Raw genomic sequence first — 15403 nt, 5'->3', positions numbered from 1 at the left:
ATTGGAAGAAATTAAAGAAGATTTGAAATAAATGAAAGCTATCCTACCTTCATGGGTCAGAATATTTAATATCATTATGATGGCAATTTGTCCCAAACTGATCGATGGAACTGATGCACTTCCCCATCAGAATTCTGGCTGGAGTCTTCATAGAAGTTGACAAACTAATCCTTAAATGCATTTGAAAACTCAAGGGACCTCAAATAGTCAAAACAATCTTGAAAAAAGAAGAACTAAGTGGGAAGACTCACTTCCTTCCTGATTTCAAAACTTGTTACTCAAGGAAAGGTAATTAGGACAGAGTTAAACACTTGTCATTTCAGCTAAGAATTCTACTTCTAGGTGTGTGTGTGTGTGTGTGTGTGTGTGTGTGTATATATATATATGAGAAATGAAAACCTATATCCACACAAAAACTTGTACAGCAGCATTATCTGTAATAATCAAAAGACAGAAACAATCCAAATGTCCATCAATTGATGTATAAATAAAATGTGGTATGAGTGTACAACAGAGTATAATTTGGCCATAAAAGGAATAGAGTTCTGGGGTGCCTGGGTGGTTCAATCAGTTGAGCGCTGGACTCTTGATTTGGGCTCAGGTCATGATGTCAGGGTCCTGGGACCGGACCCAGTGACAGGCTCCCTGCTCAGTGGGGAGTCTGCTTCTCCCTCTGCCCCTCCCCTCAGCTCACACTGTCTCTCTCTCTCTCTAGTAAATGACTTTTTTTAAACTACCACCACCAACAACAAAACAAACAAAAAAAGGAATAAAGTGCTGATACATGCTAAACATGGCTGAACCTTGAAAACAGCACACTAAATGAGAGAAGGCTGTCGCAAAAGACCATACATCATATGGTTCCAATTATATGAAATTTCCAGAATAGGCAAATCTATAGAAACAGAAAATAGATTAGCAGTAGCTTAGGGCTGGAAGAATTGCAGGATATGGACGGTATTAGTTAAAGGACACAGGGTTTCTCAGATGAAAAACTTTAAACTGGCTTTGGTGACAGTTGAGCAACTCTATGAATATACTAAAATCACCAAATGATACAACATAAATGGGTGAACTGTATAGTATATGAATTATATCTCAATAAAGCTGTACTAAAAAAAGAGTATATATAAACTGATTTCAATTACGTAACTAAATAGGTAAAACTAACCTATGCCATCAAAAATCAGGATAGTAGCTATTCTAGCAGGGAGGACGGTGACTAGAAGAGGGCACAAGAGGGTTTATGACGTACTGATAATGTCATGTTTCCTGATCTGGATGCTAGATACACAGATCAAGTCTGTTTATGAAAATTCTTCAAGCTACATATAGTTATGATATACTGAGTTTTCTGTATATATACTATCCTTCAACCTAAAATGTAAGAATACATTTTAAGGTCAGCAGCTAGAACTTTTAAGTGCTGAAGTAACAACTAAACATTCTAGCCTATCTCAAAAAGCAAAATGGCAACCACATTCGGCAGGTCACCATACATAAGCTAAATAGGAAGAAAACGTACTAAGGAGAGCCTTGTTGATGGTGATAAGCAGTACTGTCACAGAAACTAAGAAAATTTATCCAAGGCCCTGTGTCAAAAAATCTGAAGTGGGGGCGCCTGGGTGGCTCAGTGGGTTGAGGCCTCTGCCTTCGGCTCAGGTCATGATCCCGGGGTCCTAGGATAGAGCCCCACATCGGGCTCTCTGCTCCGCAGGGAGCCTGCTTCCTCCCCTCTCTCCCTCTCTGCCTACCTCTCTGCCTACTTGTGATTTCTCTCTGTCAAATAAACAAAATCTTTAAAAAAAAAAAAATCTGAAGTGTTACGTATGTGTCAACAGTGTGATGTGAAAATAATCATGCTCCGTTATGCTGAAGAACACTAGACAGGGAATATGTTATGGCTCTACACTTACTGTGTGATTTTAATACAATTAGTTAACTTCATAGTATCTTTCTAGATCTCTTCTATTGGCGACAACCCATTTCATCCAATTTGGGGGAGAATCAGATAAGGTTTGATACAGGAAAGCACTCCAAAAAACGAAAAAAGATTAAGGAAATGTACAACGGCACTACAGTTCAAAATGAAACCAGAAAATCTTCAGTGAAATACAATATTAAGAATTATGAAGAATTATTCTAGGGGTTCCTGGGTGGCACAATCGGTTACGTCCGACTCTTGGTTTCAGCTCAGGTCGGATCTCAGGAAGATCAAGTCTGCTCCGTACAGTGTGGAGTCTCCTTGGGGTTCTCTCTCCTTCTCTCCCTCTCCCTTCTCTCCTTTCTGCTCATGTTCACATGCACTGTCTCCTCAAATAAATAAGTAAATATTAAAAGAAAAAGCATTTCAAATGTAGTCACTAAAATTTCCCAAGTAATTCCACAAAGAGCTCTTCAGAGGCTATAAATGCATATCATGTTGTCTAATTACTGAAAGCCACAGCTGGAGTGTCAGGCAGAATAACGGCCTGAATGAAACAACACAGTACCTTCCAATATAATACACCGTTAATCACTATGACATGTTTATTGAGACATATAGTAAGTAAGGCTAATTTTATTTTTCTACTTTGTTTCTTCTACAACAAAAACTTCCAAACCGTATCTGTTACTGGTATTTGAAGGAAAGGATCCATACACCTCTCTTCCGATCGCCAGAGGCTAACTGATGAGTACCTGAGAAGCTGAGCTGTCTGGACCACCGGGGTGAGAGTCCTCAGGAGGGCCCACAGAGCCGTGGGCAGTCAGGGAAACATTTCCTCCCGGAAATTCATCTCCTCTGACCGAATGGATGAGATCATTCAAATACTTATAATAAAGATTGCTGGACAAAAAGCCAGGCAAAAAGACCTGGAAGAGAGGATAAGCATCATTTTAAAGGTGGATTCAAATACAATTAAAACTTTGTTTGAAAACAAAGTTTTACGCATAATCCCTCCAGCTAGCAAATAGGGCTTTGCTTTTCCTTGCTACGCTCCAAGTATTACCCCTTTGTGTACAGTTTATGTTGTGACTAAAATTACGAGTACAATTTATAGGTGTCCCCCCACCCAAAAGCTTGCCATAAAACTATTACATAGACTTGATATTTAGACTTCTTAGTGACCAGAAAACATGCAGGGAGTGGATCTAATCCGAAATGAGATTTTTCTGGTTATAAAGTCTTTATGTGGGGCACCTAGGTGGCTCAGTGGGTTAAGCCGCTGCCTTCGGCTCGGGTCATGATCTCAGGGTCCTGGGATTGAGCCCCGCATCCGGTTCTCTGCTCAGCAGGGAGCCTGCTTCCTTCTCTCTCTGCCTGCCTCTCTGCCTACTTGTGATCTCTATCTGTCAAATAAATAAATAAAATCTTTAAAAAAATAATAATAAAGTCTTTTATGTATTTATTATTATTATTATTATTATTATTTACTTCTGAACTGATTTCCTTAAGATAAATTATCAGGCGTGTGATTATTGAGTTAAACAGTGTGAGTGTTTTAGCTTTTTTTTTTTTTTTTTAAGATTTTATTTATTTATTTGAGAGAGAGAATGAGAGAGAGCGCATGAGAGGAGAGGGGTCGGGGAGAAGCAGAGATGAGCAGGGAGCCCGATGTGGGACTCGATCCCAGGACTCCTGGACCATGACCTGAGCCCAAGGCCATTCAGACACCCTATTTTAGCTTTGATATATATGGCCAATTTACTCTTCAGAAGGATGCTGTCAATTTATATCACTGGCAATGTAGCAAGGTCTCTGTTTTGACATAGGCTTTCCAATACCAGATATGTTTTTCCAAATCACTGTTAATAAGTGCATAATGATAATATGGATATTTTTATTTACATTTAAAAATTGTGGGTGGGGGGATGGGTGAGCCTGGTGGTGGGTATTATGGAGGGCACATATCACATGGAACTCTGGGTGTGGTGCATAAACAATGCATCTTGGAACACTGTATCAAAAACTAATGATGTATTTTATGGTGACTAACATAACACAATAAAAAAAATAAAAATTATTAATGATGCTAAATAAGTTCCCATGTTTATTACTGGCATTTCCTACTACCAACTTTTCCTTTCAGAGCAGTTAGCACATGACTGTAAGTTATCTGTGTTTCATGTGTGCCTTCATTATAGACAGAGGTCCAGGAGGGCAGAAGCCACGTTTCTTCTATCACTGAAACGCCGATACCTAGCACAAAAATTCTCAAAGTACTGATGAAAAAATCATCCACGTCTTTTTCTCATTTATCTACTTGACAGTATTCTTAAAATTAGTGTAAGTTCTTTACATATGCACATTTTATAAGAAATATTTTCACATTGTTTTTCTCTGTATTTTAATTTTACTTTATTAAGAAAATTTACAGGGGCGCCTGGGTGGCTCAGTGGGTTAAGCCGCTGCCTTTGGCTAGGGTCATGATCTCAGGGTCCTGGGATCGAGTCCCACATCGGGCTCTCTGCTCAGCAGGGAGCCTGCTTCCTCCTCTCTCTCTGCCTGCCTCTCTGCCTACTTGTGATCTCTGTCTGTCAAATAAATAAATAAAATCTTTAAAAAAAAAAAAGAAAATTTACATTCTTTATATGATACAGATTTGGAACTTTTCCTTTACGATCAGAAAGATTTTAATTTAATCATGAAAAAATTTTCATCTCTGGGCAATAGCTGATACTCTATTCAGTTTACCATGAGCTTTTTAATGATTTGATTTTTATATGTAACTCTTCCACATTTCTGAAATTCAGTTTTTACATGTATTATTCAACAGTGCTTACTTAATCCTTTTCCACCTAGATACACATGACATATATAAGCAACATAACTTCATGGGTTTATCCTGGGCTCTGTGCAATTCCTGGTAAAATCTGCTCTAGTTCATTAGAAAAAAGAAATCATTCACAAATTCTAATACCTTATTATTAAGCTATTAGCGATACCCCATGAGTTACAATATACGAAACTAGTGTTCAAACCTCGTTGATAGATACTGATAAAATGTTTGGATCATTTTAAGCAAATTTGCCTAATATTGCTATCTAATTATTTTTGAAAATTTAATAATAAAGGCAGTAATAATAGCCACTAACATATTTTAATGCTTATATGTGTTGGACATAATGCTAGTAAGAAGAACTTTGTATGTCTTACTTCATTTTCCTCCTTAAAATAACTTTTAGGTAAGTATCCAAATTATCTCCATTTTAGAGGATAACAGAAACCGGAATTAAAGAACTTCAGTAACAGCCTGAGGTCACTCAGCCTATCAAGGCTAAAGTAATACATACAAAGTCAGACTCAAGGCCTGTGCTCTTAACCACTATGCTCCACTGCTTCAATTTTCCAGTTTTGTTACACTTGGTTTTTTCCCGTATTATGTTTTCCGGGTTTCACCAGTAAAAACTTCCTGCAGTTTAATATTTTTGAAGTTCTTGGTTACCTTCTCCATGGTTGTCCAGGCCTGACGTAATGGAGTTGTGAAACAGTTAGGGAGTGGCCCACCTTCCCTGCAGATATTGGATTCAATTTCTAATCGTACAACATCATCAAATCCAAGAGGATGTGTGGCCTGGAGGGAGAAATACCTGTGGTATAAAGACAGCCAAAGTCAAACCAAATTGCCTAGCCAGGATAAGCAACTTCTGGCACCTACTCTTCTATGAGGCTACTTGATTCAGCCTGTGGATGTAGGACTTGAGAGCTGGCTTCTAGAAGCCGTGCTGCAACCTTTATTCCCAAAGGTATCTGGGTCAACTTGCTCTGTCCTTCCATTTTCCTCAGTTCTTGTTTTAAGATTGCTGAGGGTCAGGCTACAAAAAGAAAAAGAAACCAATCACACATATTTAATGGGCCCCTATTCTCTGTTCAACACCCAGGAGACAGAAATGGACTTAAAAGAGGGTAAGACACAGTTCTTCCCTCTGGAAAGGGAGCAGAAAAGATCTCTGCATTGGACACAATGAGAAAACACCACTGTAGCTACAAGGCACAAGTCAAACATGCAGGAATTCAAACTATGATAGCGCCGAGGGTCAAGTAGATGGATTTCACGTATTTGGATAGAATGACAGGACTTGATGAGGAGTGGGTGTAGAAGGGAAAAGGAGTAATCAATGATACCTCAAAGATTTCTAACTTCACAAGATATAATGCAAAACTACTGTTTTGGTTAGTGGATTATAAGGTAGACACCAAAAAAAGGATTAAAAGCAAAAAATATATGCATGTTCTCTTCCAAGCATTCTAGGGACTTCTAAATCTTATCTATGATACAAACACAGAAAGACTGATCAGGTATGTTTGTGATGATACATACATAAGATGCAAAACCAAACGGGCATGGGGGCCGGGGTAGTTCAGTCAGCTGAGTGTCCAACTCTTGATTTCGGTTCAGGTCATGATCTCAGGGTCATGGGATGGAGCCCACTGTCGGGCTCCAGACTCAGCAGGGAATCTGCTTGAGATTCTCCATTCTTTCCCTCACCATCTGCCCTTCCCCACTTCATATGCTTGCTCGCACTCTACCTCTCAAATAATAATAATAATAATAATAATAATAATAAATCTTTTAAAAACCTCAAGAACTGGGATTGGTGAAGTCAAATTTGGCACAATGAACTTGACAAAGTGACAGTGCCAGTGGGATGCCATACAGTGATCTTCATTTAAAAATGGCTCCCAATGTAAAAATGGGATCCAGTGGGCAAACAGGGTCTCTGCTCTGGGTGGCTACTGAACTCCAGCCAGAACCTTGGTACTAGTGTCACTCTTCTATTTTAGCATTAAAATAAAATTAAAAAAAAAATTTTTTGTTATTAGCCTTTTCGTAAACAGTCTCCCAACTTGTAAAAACAAGTTGGCAAATATTCCTCCATGATTTGAATTTTGGGGCACACCAGACCAAATTTCTAAAAGAAAACACTTGCTATTTCCAAATCCATATTAGCAATGTTTCTTATGTAGTATTTCTCACAAATGTATTATACTGAAACAAACACTGGGAAAAAAATGAAGAACTGCAATCCAGCTCAAGTTCTGCCACTAACTTGCCCTGTGACTTTGAGAAAAAAGTCTTCATTTTCTTGTCTGCAAAATGGGAAAACTAGACTAGATCCCGTATCTGGCTACCCATCAACATCATCTGGGGTATCTTCTAAAAATAAAGATTCCTGGGTCATGCCTCAAACGTGCTGAATCAGAATCTCTTAGAGCGGAGGGCTGGAAATCTATTTTTAACAAGCTTCCAGCTGGTTCTTATACAGACAGCCCAGCACGGACCTGCAGAGCAGTGCTCAGGAACCGCTGACCTAGATGCGCGCTCAGCTCTCTTGCAACCCTGACATCCCGTGGTTTTCCTCTACTGTCAAGTTATCCTCTCAGCGGTTGCTTGTGGATACAAATAGCACATTACTTTTCTTTACAGAATTAAGAAAAATTAAATGAAAATTAAAAGACTGACACAGCTGGAGGCGCCTGGGTGGTTCAGTCGTTAAGTGTCTGCCTTCGGCTCAGGCCCTGATCCCAGGGACCTAGGATCTAGCCCCGTATCGGGCTCCCTGTTCGGTGGGAAGCCTGCTTCTCCCTTTCCCACTCCCCCTGCTTGTGTTCCCTTTCTTGCTGTGTCTCTGCCAAATAAATAAATAAAATCTTTAAAAAAAAAAAAAAGGGTGACATGGCTGACCAAAGGCTTAGCACTCGACTGACCAGATGTTCTCAGTTCTGTTCACTGTAAGATTTTGCCATCCTCTCATTTTCAATGAAGACCAATGAAAAACTCTTATTCAATGAGTAATAACTTGGCTGCACAGATCTGCACCAGAAATATGATACACCTGTACATAGATATCTAATACCCTTTACAATACATTCCCTTTAGTTTCATCTTCCTCTTAGATTGCCTACCCAAGTTTTACTAACCCAAACTCAAGATTCCTGGAAGTGCCACACCCTAAGTTTCTCTGACTTTGCTTGTGCCAATGCCTCTGTCTAGAATGTTCTTTCCCGCCTTCTCCGGCTAGCAATTCAATTCATTATTCAGGTTTCAATTCAAATCTTTCTTCTGTGAAACCTCCCCTAACTCCACCACCATCATCCTTCTTGCCACATACAAACCACCCATTCCCCTAGCAGAAATTTTTTTTTCTAAGAATCCTAAAATGTTCCATAGGAAAAGAGGCTTTTATGCTATTCTGTGTGAGCTCCTTGACAGCAAAAACTGGATTTGTCTTTACTTCTGATATACATATCAAATACTCAATATTTGCCAGACGCTGAATACATCAATAAAACTTACTTGTCATATAAAATCATGGCATCGTTCTGTGCCTCCTGTCCATCATACTGGCCCTTTTTGGCAGCAAGTTGCGACTGGAAGTTATCTGCTGCCAACCAGAACTGTAAGATATTCACTGCATCCTCTTTTTCCATGTACTAGGAAGGAAAAATACAAGAACACAAGACTATCAATAGATTTCTCTAACCATCTCTAATCCATTACCCCAACCATTAAAAATATAAGACATATACAAAAAACAAAAACAAAAACAGATGTACTCATTCAGTTCATGCCAGTCAGCAACTCACAGTCGCCTTTGAGACTGAAAAGTTGAAGATCATTCTCACAGAGGGGAAAAAACCAAACAACTAACAAAAACCCCACCACACTGCTGGGTACAAACTTAAGGGAACTGGAGTCAGAATCACAGTAAAGATGATCCGTGGTCCCTCAGTGGCTAACATACAAAAAGTAAACTTAGCAGACCAAGTCTTTTAAACCCAATCACTTCCATCCCTCCATGCAGCCACCGCAACCTGAACAAATGGGGCCTTAAACTTACGGGAAACAGAGGGAGTGAGAAAGCAAATCAACCAAAAGCTCTGTTCTTGGGAGAGGCAGAGTGCAAGGGTTTATCTACGTTAATGTTTCGTGAGCCTGGAAAATCCTCTCCTCTCTACTTAATAGTCATTTGCTTTTGCAAGAAAAAGAATTTCATTTGCTGAAACCTAACAAATATGCCTCAAAGAGATTAATCTACTCATTGCTTGAGAAATCCTATCAGGTGGCTAAAATAAAAGTGATGATAGTAGGAAAAATTTACTCCTTTTCTTTCTCTCTTCTGAAGTCTGGTCCACAAATATGTGTGCCCTGGAATCAAGTATAAAGTCTATGGTTTTAAAATGGCTCCAGATAATTAAAAGTAGGTATTATCTTGTAAGAAGTTTAATTAAGTTTTCAAAATGAGAGTTATTTTACACTGAGTTTTCATGTTCTCTTTAATCTGACTGATATGCCATTAAAGTACTCTTGCCATTAGGTGTACAACTTAACCTAAGAAAATTATTTCATTCCAGTGATCTTTTTGGAAATGATTTGGCTCTTCCATGTTATTTTCTATAGAGGGGGGGCCCCAGCATTTCTAGTTTAGAGGCTGGAATGCTCTAACAGAGTGTGAAAGGAAATGCAGACTTTACCTCAGAGAAATAAAAGAGGGCTGACTCACAGAAGAGAATGTCAGCCAGGTAAACAGTCCCACTGGTCAGCACTTCAATCTGGTATTTACAGAAATGGTGACTTCGCAGAAACTCACTAAAGTGCCTGCACGTGGACAAAAAGGGAAAATTTGAGGGAATGATCAAGGAAAGAGCTTAACTGGGAAAAATATACTCTTTCCACTCTGTGCCTAGTATATCTTAAAAGCCTAGGTCAACACTACTCCTCCCATGGTGTCGTTCCTGGTTCCTAGACCTGGAAGTAATCTCTCCCACCTCTTAAAACTTTGTAGCTTTCCTCTGGTATGTGACACAAGCTACCTCATATTACATGTAACCAAAGAACATACCCTACTTCTCTTAATAGGATGTAAGTTCCTTCAAAGAAGGTACTATATCTAACTATGCCTTGCAAAGAGCACCCTTTTCATAAATACTAAATGAATCAATATGTACATTTTTTTCCTTACGGGCATGCAAAAGTAATTCATCTAAAAAAAAAAAAAACTATGGAGGCAGTTTCAACAAATCTATGTGGATTTAGTAATAGAGCAACCATTAAGCTTAAAGCGTGCGCTAACAAATTAGGGTATCTAACTGAACACGTGCATAGCTTAAATAAATTCTAATAGTCACACTATTCTAATAATCACCCCCAAATGACTTCAGAATTTTTAAAAAATTCTTTTAACTTAAGAAATACTAACATTAAAAACAAACATGTGTTTTATTTTTAAGAGTTCACATAATTTATATTTAAAAGGCACCATGAACCAAGGTAGTCTTAGATATGCCTATAAGATCCTGTAAACATTCAAAATACTTAAGTCCTCAAAAATTGATTCTTTGTAGTTGAGTGAACCCAAATCCCCAAACCCAAAATGTGAAAGTATGAAATTAACTTACTCTTGCTCCATTGCACTAAAGACTATGGACTGTGCCAAAACGAAACAGTTGGGATCCACCTGTCCATCTTCTCCACAAATCTTTGCTGTAAAAGAAATGGTAAATACATTTCTACTAAATCCAAACCATACACCTTTGTGGATCAGAGTAGGAAATAACTGGAGAGGCATACAAATCAGAAAGTTTTAAATAGAGCTAAGAAAAATACAGATGGACATACAATCTTGAGGTAGGAAAAGTCTTTCTAACCATAGATATAAAGGCAGAAATCAAAAGATTCAATAGCATAAAATTAATTACTATGCATTAACACACCCAAAAATCAAAATTAAAAAGGGAAACTGGGGGGCGCCTGAGTGGCTCAGAGGGGTTAAGCCTCTGCCTTCGGCTTGGGTCATGATCTCAGGGTCCTGGAATCGAGCCCCACGTCGGGCACTCTGCTCAGCGGGGAGCCTGCTTCCCCCTCTCTCTCTGCCTGCCTCTCTGCCTACTTGTGATCTCTGTCAAAATAAATAAAATCTTTTTTTTTTTTAAGGCAAACGGGGGGGTTGTGCAGCACCAATGACAGTTTACCCTGTATATGACAGATTATTATCATTCATATATCAAGAGCTCCTACAAACTAGTAAAAAATGTCCCCAAAGAAAAATGAGGAAAGGACATGAAGAAATAGTTTGCAAAAGGGGTGCCTGGCTGGCTCAGTCTGGAGGGGATGCTCACTCAGGGTTGTGAGTTTAAGCTCCATGCTGGCTGGGTGTAGAGATCACTAAAAAAAAATTAAATAAACTTAAAAAAAAAAAAAGAATAAACATCAAATGGTCAATATGAAAAAATTTCCATGCTCACTAGCAGTCAAGTAAATATAACCACAAGTTAGAATAAGGAGGCACCCTACTGTTTGTCTAGTAAACTGGCACAAAATTGTTATAACAACGCACAAGTTTAATTTTTTAAACACTGCACTGCCTTGCTTGGGCAAGGACATGGGAAAACGGACACTAACTAGTGTTAGTGAGAATATACTGGTATATCCTTTTCTGGAGAGCACTGTGGGAGTTTATAGCATAAGCTTTAAAAATAAACATGCCCTTTCAATCAGCAACTCTAAGACGGCAACTTAAAAGAGTTACAGATTTGTAAAAAAAGGTTTATCTGTAAAAAAGTTTATCAGAATGTTGTTTGGTAGAAACACAAAATGCATTAAAATTAGGAATTACCTAAGTAAACCGCAGCACATCAGTAAGCTGGTTAGCCAGCTATTAAATATGGCTGGAAAAAAACATTCACCCACGATGGCTGGTTTCACCTAAAGTTCACGACCTTAGTGAGACCTGAATGAAACCCAAGGATCGTACTACAGTTTCTGGGTCCATTTACTCTCATACTCTGCCAGACAACACACAACCCAGTTTCTCCTCTCTCTTGGAACACCTTAACAGCTCTTTTACTCTCTCTGCTGATGACTTTGCTTCCTGCTTCAATAAGAAAATAGAAGCAATGAGAAAATTATTTCCATCACTCCCACATCTACCTGGACCTCTACCATGCACTCCGCATTGAGCACCGGGCCCCATCCTCTTTTGCCTCAAGACTTCTTTCTTACAGCAGTTGTCCTCTGTCTCTTGCATCAATTTTTCCTTTGTTGCTGCCTCATACTCACCAGCTAGAGTCTGTGTGCTATACATACATACTTGTTTGTATGCTATATCTCATACGCTTATAACACATCGCTACAAAAAAACAAAACAAAAACCACTGTCCCTTGACTTAACATCCTCTTCCAGCTCATCTTTATAGCAAAATGCCTCTTAGGAGTTGCTCATACCTGCTGTCCTCACTCCGCCTCCTCTGGCGAAGTTTCTGTCTCCAGTGGTGGACTGAAATTAAGGTAACTGACGGACCAGCTGTCCACAAGGCTGGCAAACCCATTCCATTCCTAGTGTTCATCTTACTTAAAATCTCAGCAGGATTTAACACACCTCTGATCACTCCCTGACTCCCAGAAACACTTTTTCACTTGGCTTCCATTAAGAACTACTATACCCTTCTATACCCTACTCTTCTGAGACAAAGCAGATACAAAGCTGACTTTACGGGCTGCTCCTTCTGTGTCTCCTTTGCTGGTTCTCCCTCACCCACCAGACTTGTGAATGTTAGGCCTGCCCCAAGACACAGTCCTTGGCCCTCTTGTCTGCTCACCATACTCACTCTGAGGATAATGTTCTCCATGGCTCTAAACCCATCTATATCCTGATGACTTCCAAACACATCGCCAACCCAGGCCTGCCTCTCTCATCAACTCCTTGCACAGATATCCAACTGCATATGTGACTTTCACCATTTGGGCACCTACAAACCCAAACTCCTGATTTTTCCCTTAAGCTATTACCCCTACAATCTTCTTCATTTTATAAATGGCAACTTCACTCTCCCAGTTATTCAGGTTTTTCAAAGAAATGAAGTCATGCTTGATTCCTTTTTCCTTCTTACCCTGCTTATTTTCAAACCATCAGCAAATTCTATCAGCTGTACCTTCAAAATATTTTTTAAATTCTACTTCAAGGATTTGCAGAAAATGAAGGAGAGAGTGGAAGCATAGTTTCTGAGTTATTCTGAATCCCCATATAAAAAGGAAGTAATTAGCAACACCAGAAACCCAAGAATAACATTTACAGCAAAACTAGGCAGGTGGGGTACACAGTAACAGCACAAGTGCAGACTTCTTCCAACTGTAACGTATTTGAAGTACAGCTGTATTAGAATATTCCAACCAAAAGAGGAGAACATGGGGTAAGATTAAGAAGAATGGGGCTCAAAGAGGAAAAACGACTGGTCTGAAAACATACAGGTAAATTAACATTTTAACTTTCTCAGATTCCTTAATCACTAAATATTATCAACTTATACTTCCAAAGATTATTTTCCCCCTCATGGTATTGTATCATTAATTTGATACAGTTTAAGAAAAGGAAAAAAAGAACTGAAGTGATATTTGTGGGGTTTTTGGTTTGTTTTTTTTTTAGATTTTACTTATTTATTTGCCAGAGAGAGAAAAAGACAGAGAGAGAGAAAGACAGCACAAGCATGGGGAGCAGCAGAGACAGAGGGAGAAGCAAGCTCTCTGCTGAGCAGGGCGCCAGATGTGGGACTTGATCCCAGGACTTTGGGATCATGACCTGAGCTGAAGGTGAACGCTTAACTGAATGAGCCACCCAGGCATCCCTGATATTTCATTTTTAAATGTAATGTATTTGGCTCAAAAATTCCCCCTTTTCTCCCCTAACCCAGATAGTTTGGTTATTCGCTGGTACAAACGAGTCCCCAAAGGAATCACTAGCCAATCAATTCCCCCAACAATCAAATTCTCATCAGTTAGGACACCCTAGTTGTATTATTGTACAAGAAATGTTGGTCTAGAGAAGTCTGGAAGATGGTAGCCACAAATTCCCACATAAAAATAGAGGAATTACATAGAAAAGCCAAAATCCAATGACAACATTTGCAACAAAACTGGGTGAAAACCCAAAATACAAGCAAACGGGGACAAACAACCACTATCCACAAGACCGACATGCTAGAAGCACCTGTGTGGAAGAAAGAAAAGGAAAACAATGGGCCCGGCATCTGACAGGCCCCAAAATAGCCAACAGTTGTTCACTGTGAAGTATGGTGGGCCAATTTAAGAACTACAGCTCAGACAGGAAAGGGTTTTACTGTCTCCAACGATGACTGAGTGCAAAGTATCTCTGGTGAAGACTTCAGGAGCCCCATGCTGGGAAGAATCTGTTAACAGCATGATTCATTTCATAAATCAAAAATACAAAGTCCCTGTAATAAAAATTAAAACTCAGTACTAGGGCTTGATGGGAATACGATATTTATTTAATAAACAAACCACTGTCATCTGTGATTACAGGTGCACCTAAGGTCCTTCTGATATGATGCAGCAAAAACTGACAATTTTTTTTAAGGTTTTATTTATTTATTTGACAGACAGAGATCACAAGTAGGGAAGAAGTCAGAGAAGCAGGCAGAGAGAAAGAGGAAGAAGCATATCCCTGCTGAGCAGAGAGCCCAATGTGGGGGCTCAACCCCAGGACCCTGGGATCATGACCTGAGCTGAAGGCAGAGGCTTTAACCCAGTGAGTCACCCAGGCGCCCCCAATTTTTTTCTTACGAGGACCTACAGAGACATAGATTTACGTGACACAGTATACATATATGTATATGAAAACAATGTCCTGGAATGATGTTTGTTTGGCCTTATTACTGAGCACTTCAATTTTTCTATTCTAGTCCTTTGTTTGGCAGAAAGCTAGGTCTAAGAGACTGGTCTGAATTTACAGTTTGAAAAACACTGCCAAATAGCATACTACTTAATGTGTAGGCGTCTATTTTCAAATCCTGACTCTGCCGTGTCTGAGTTGTGTTACTCTGGGCAAATTATTTACTCTCTTTGTGCTTCTGATTCCTCATTTATAAAATAACAACTATATTTACGTTACAACGTTCTTTAGAAGATTAGAGTTTATCCATGAAAAGTGCCTACAATGCTGTCTGGGACACACTGAGTACTCAATAAATGTGTGCTACTATTACTTCCTTGCTGCTGTTGTTATTTAAATCAAAGTCTAAGAATTTGGGTCCAATATATGAGAGAGGAAAATTTAAAGTGAGATACAGTAGATATATAAAGTGCTCTGAAAACAGACTAGGAAGGGATATGTTGAATTCCATGTTCATAAAGAAATCTCCTAGTTAATAACCCAAACCATGCATTATTTATTTATTTTTGCCATAACTTCAAGCACTGCTTACCTATGATGTCATTTCTCATTGCTTCTGTAATTGGTATTGGTTTAGCAGCATCTGGAGATATATATTTGGTAAAAGTATTCACTGCATCTTGTTCTATACCTGCAAGGAAAGAAGGGGAAAACTTCAAAATTCAAAGAGCAACTTGGATGAGTAATGGACCAGAATCAGGAGCAGCAGACCTATTTGCGGTATGACCAAGCAAAC

General features: G+C 39.1%; 1 protein-coding gene across 4 annotated transcripts in view; it reads right to left on the bottom strand.

Moving 5' to 3' along the window:
- The window catches only part of AKAP10 (A-kinase anchoring protein 10), an 80530-nt gene that overhangs the window by 22474 nt on the left and 42653 nt on the right, over window positions 1-15403 (bottom strand). For all 4 annotated transcript variants that reach the window (XM_082705756.1, XM_082705757.1, XM_082705755.1 and 1 more), the window contains 6 exons: window positions 15200-15298; window positions 10382-10466; window positions 9458-9581; window positions 8280-8416; window positions 5427-5571; window positions 2680-2853 (listed from right to left, as the gene is read on the bottom strand). In XM_082705756.1, the coding sequence (XP_082561882.1) occupies window positions 2680-2853; window positions 5427-5571; window positions 8280-8416; window positions 9458-9581; window positions 10382-10466; window positions 15200-15298 (764 nt within the window). The remainder of the gene's footprint in view (window positions 1-2679; window positions 2854-5426; window positions 5572-8279; window positions 8417-9457; window positions 9582-10381; window positions 10467-15199; window positions 15299-15403) is intronic.

This window comes from Mustela nivalis (assembly GCF_964662115.1).
Source record: "Mustela nivalis genome assembly, chromosome: 17".
Classification (NCBI taxonomy): domain Eukaryota; kingdom Metazoa; phylum Chordata; class Mammalia; order Carnivora; family Mustelidae; genus Mustela; species Mustela nivalis.
This window is presented reverse-complemented; position numbering and strand designations above follow the sequence as displayed.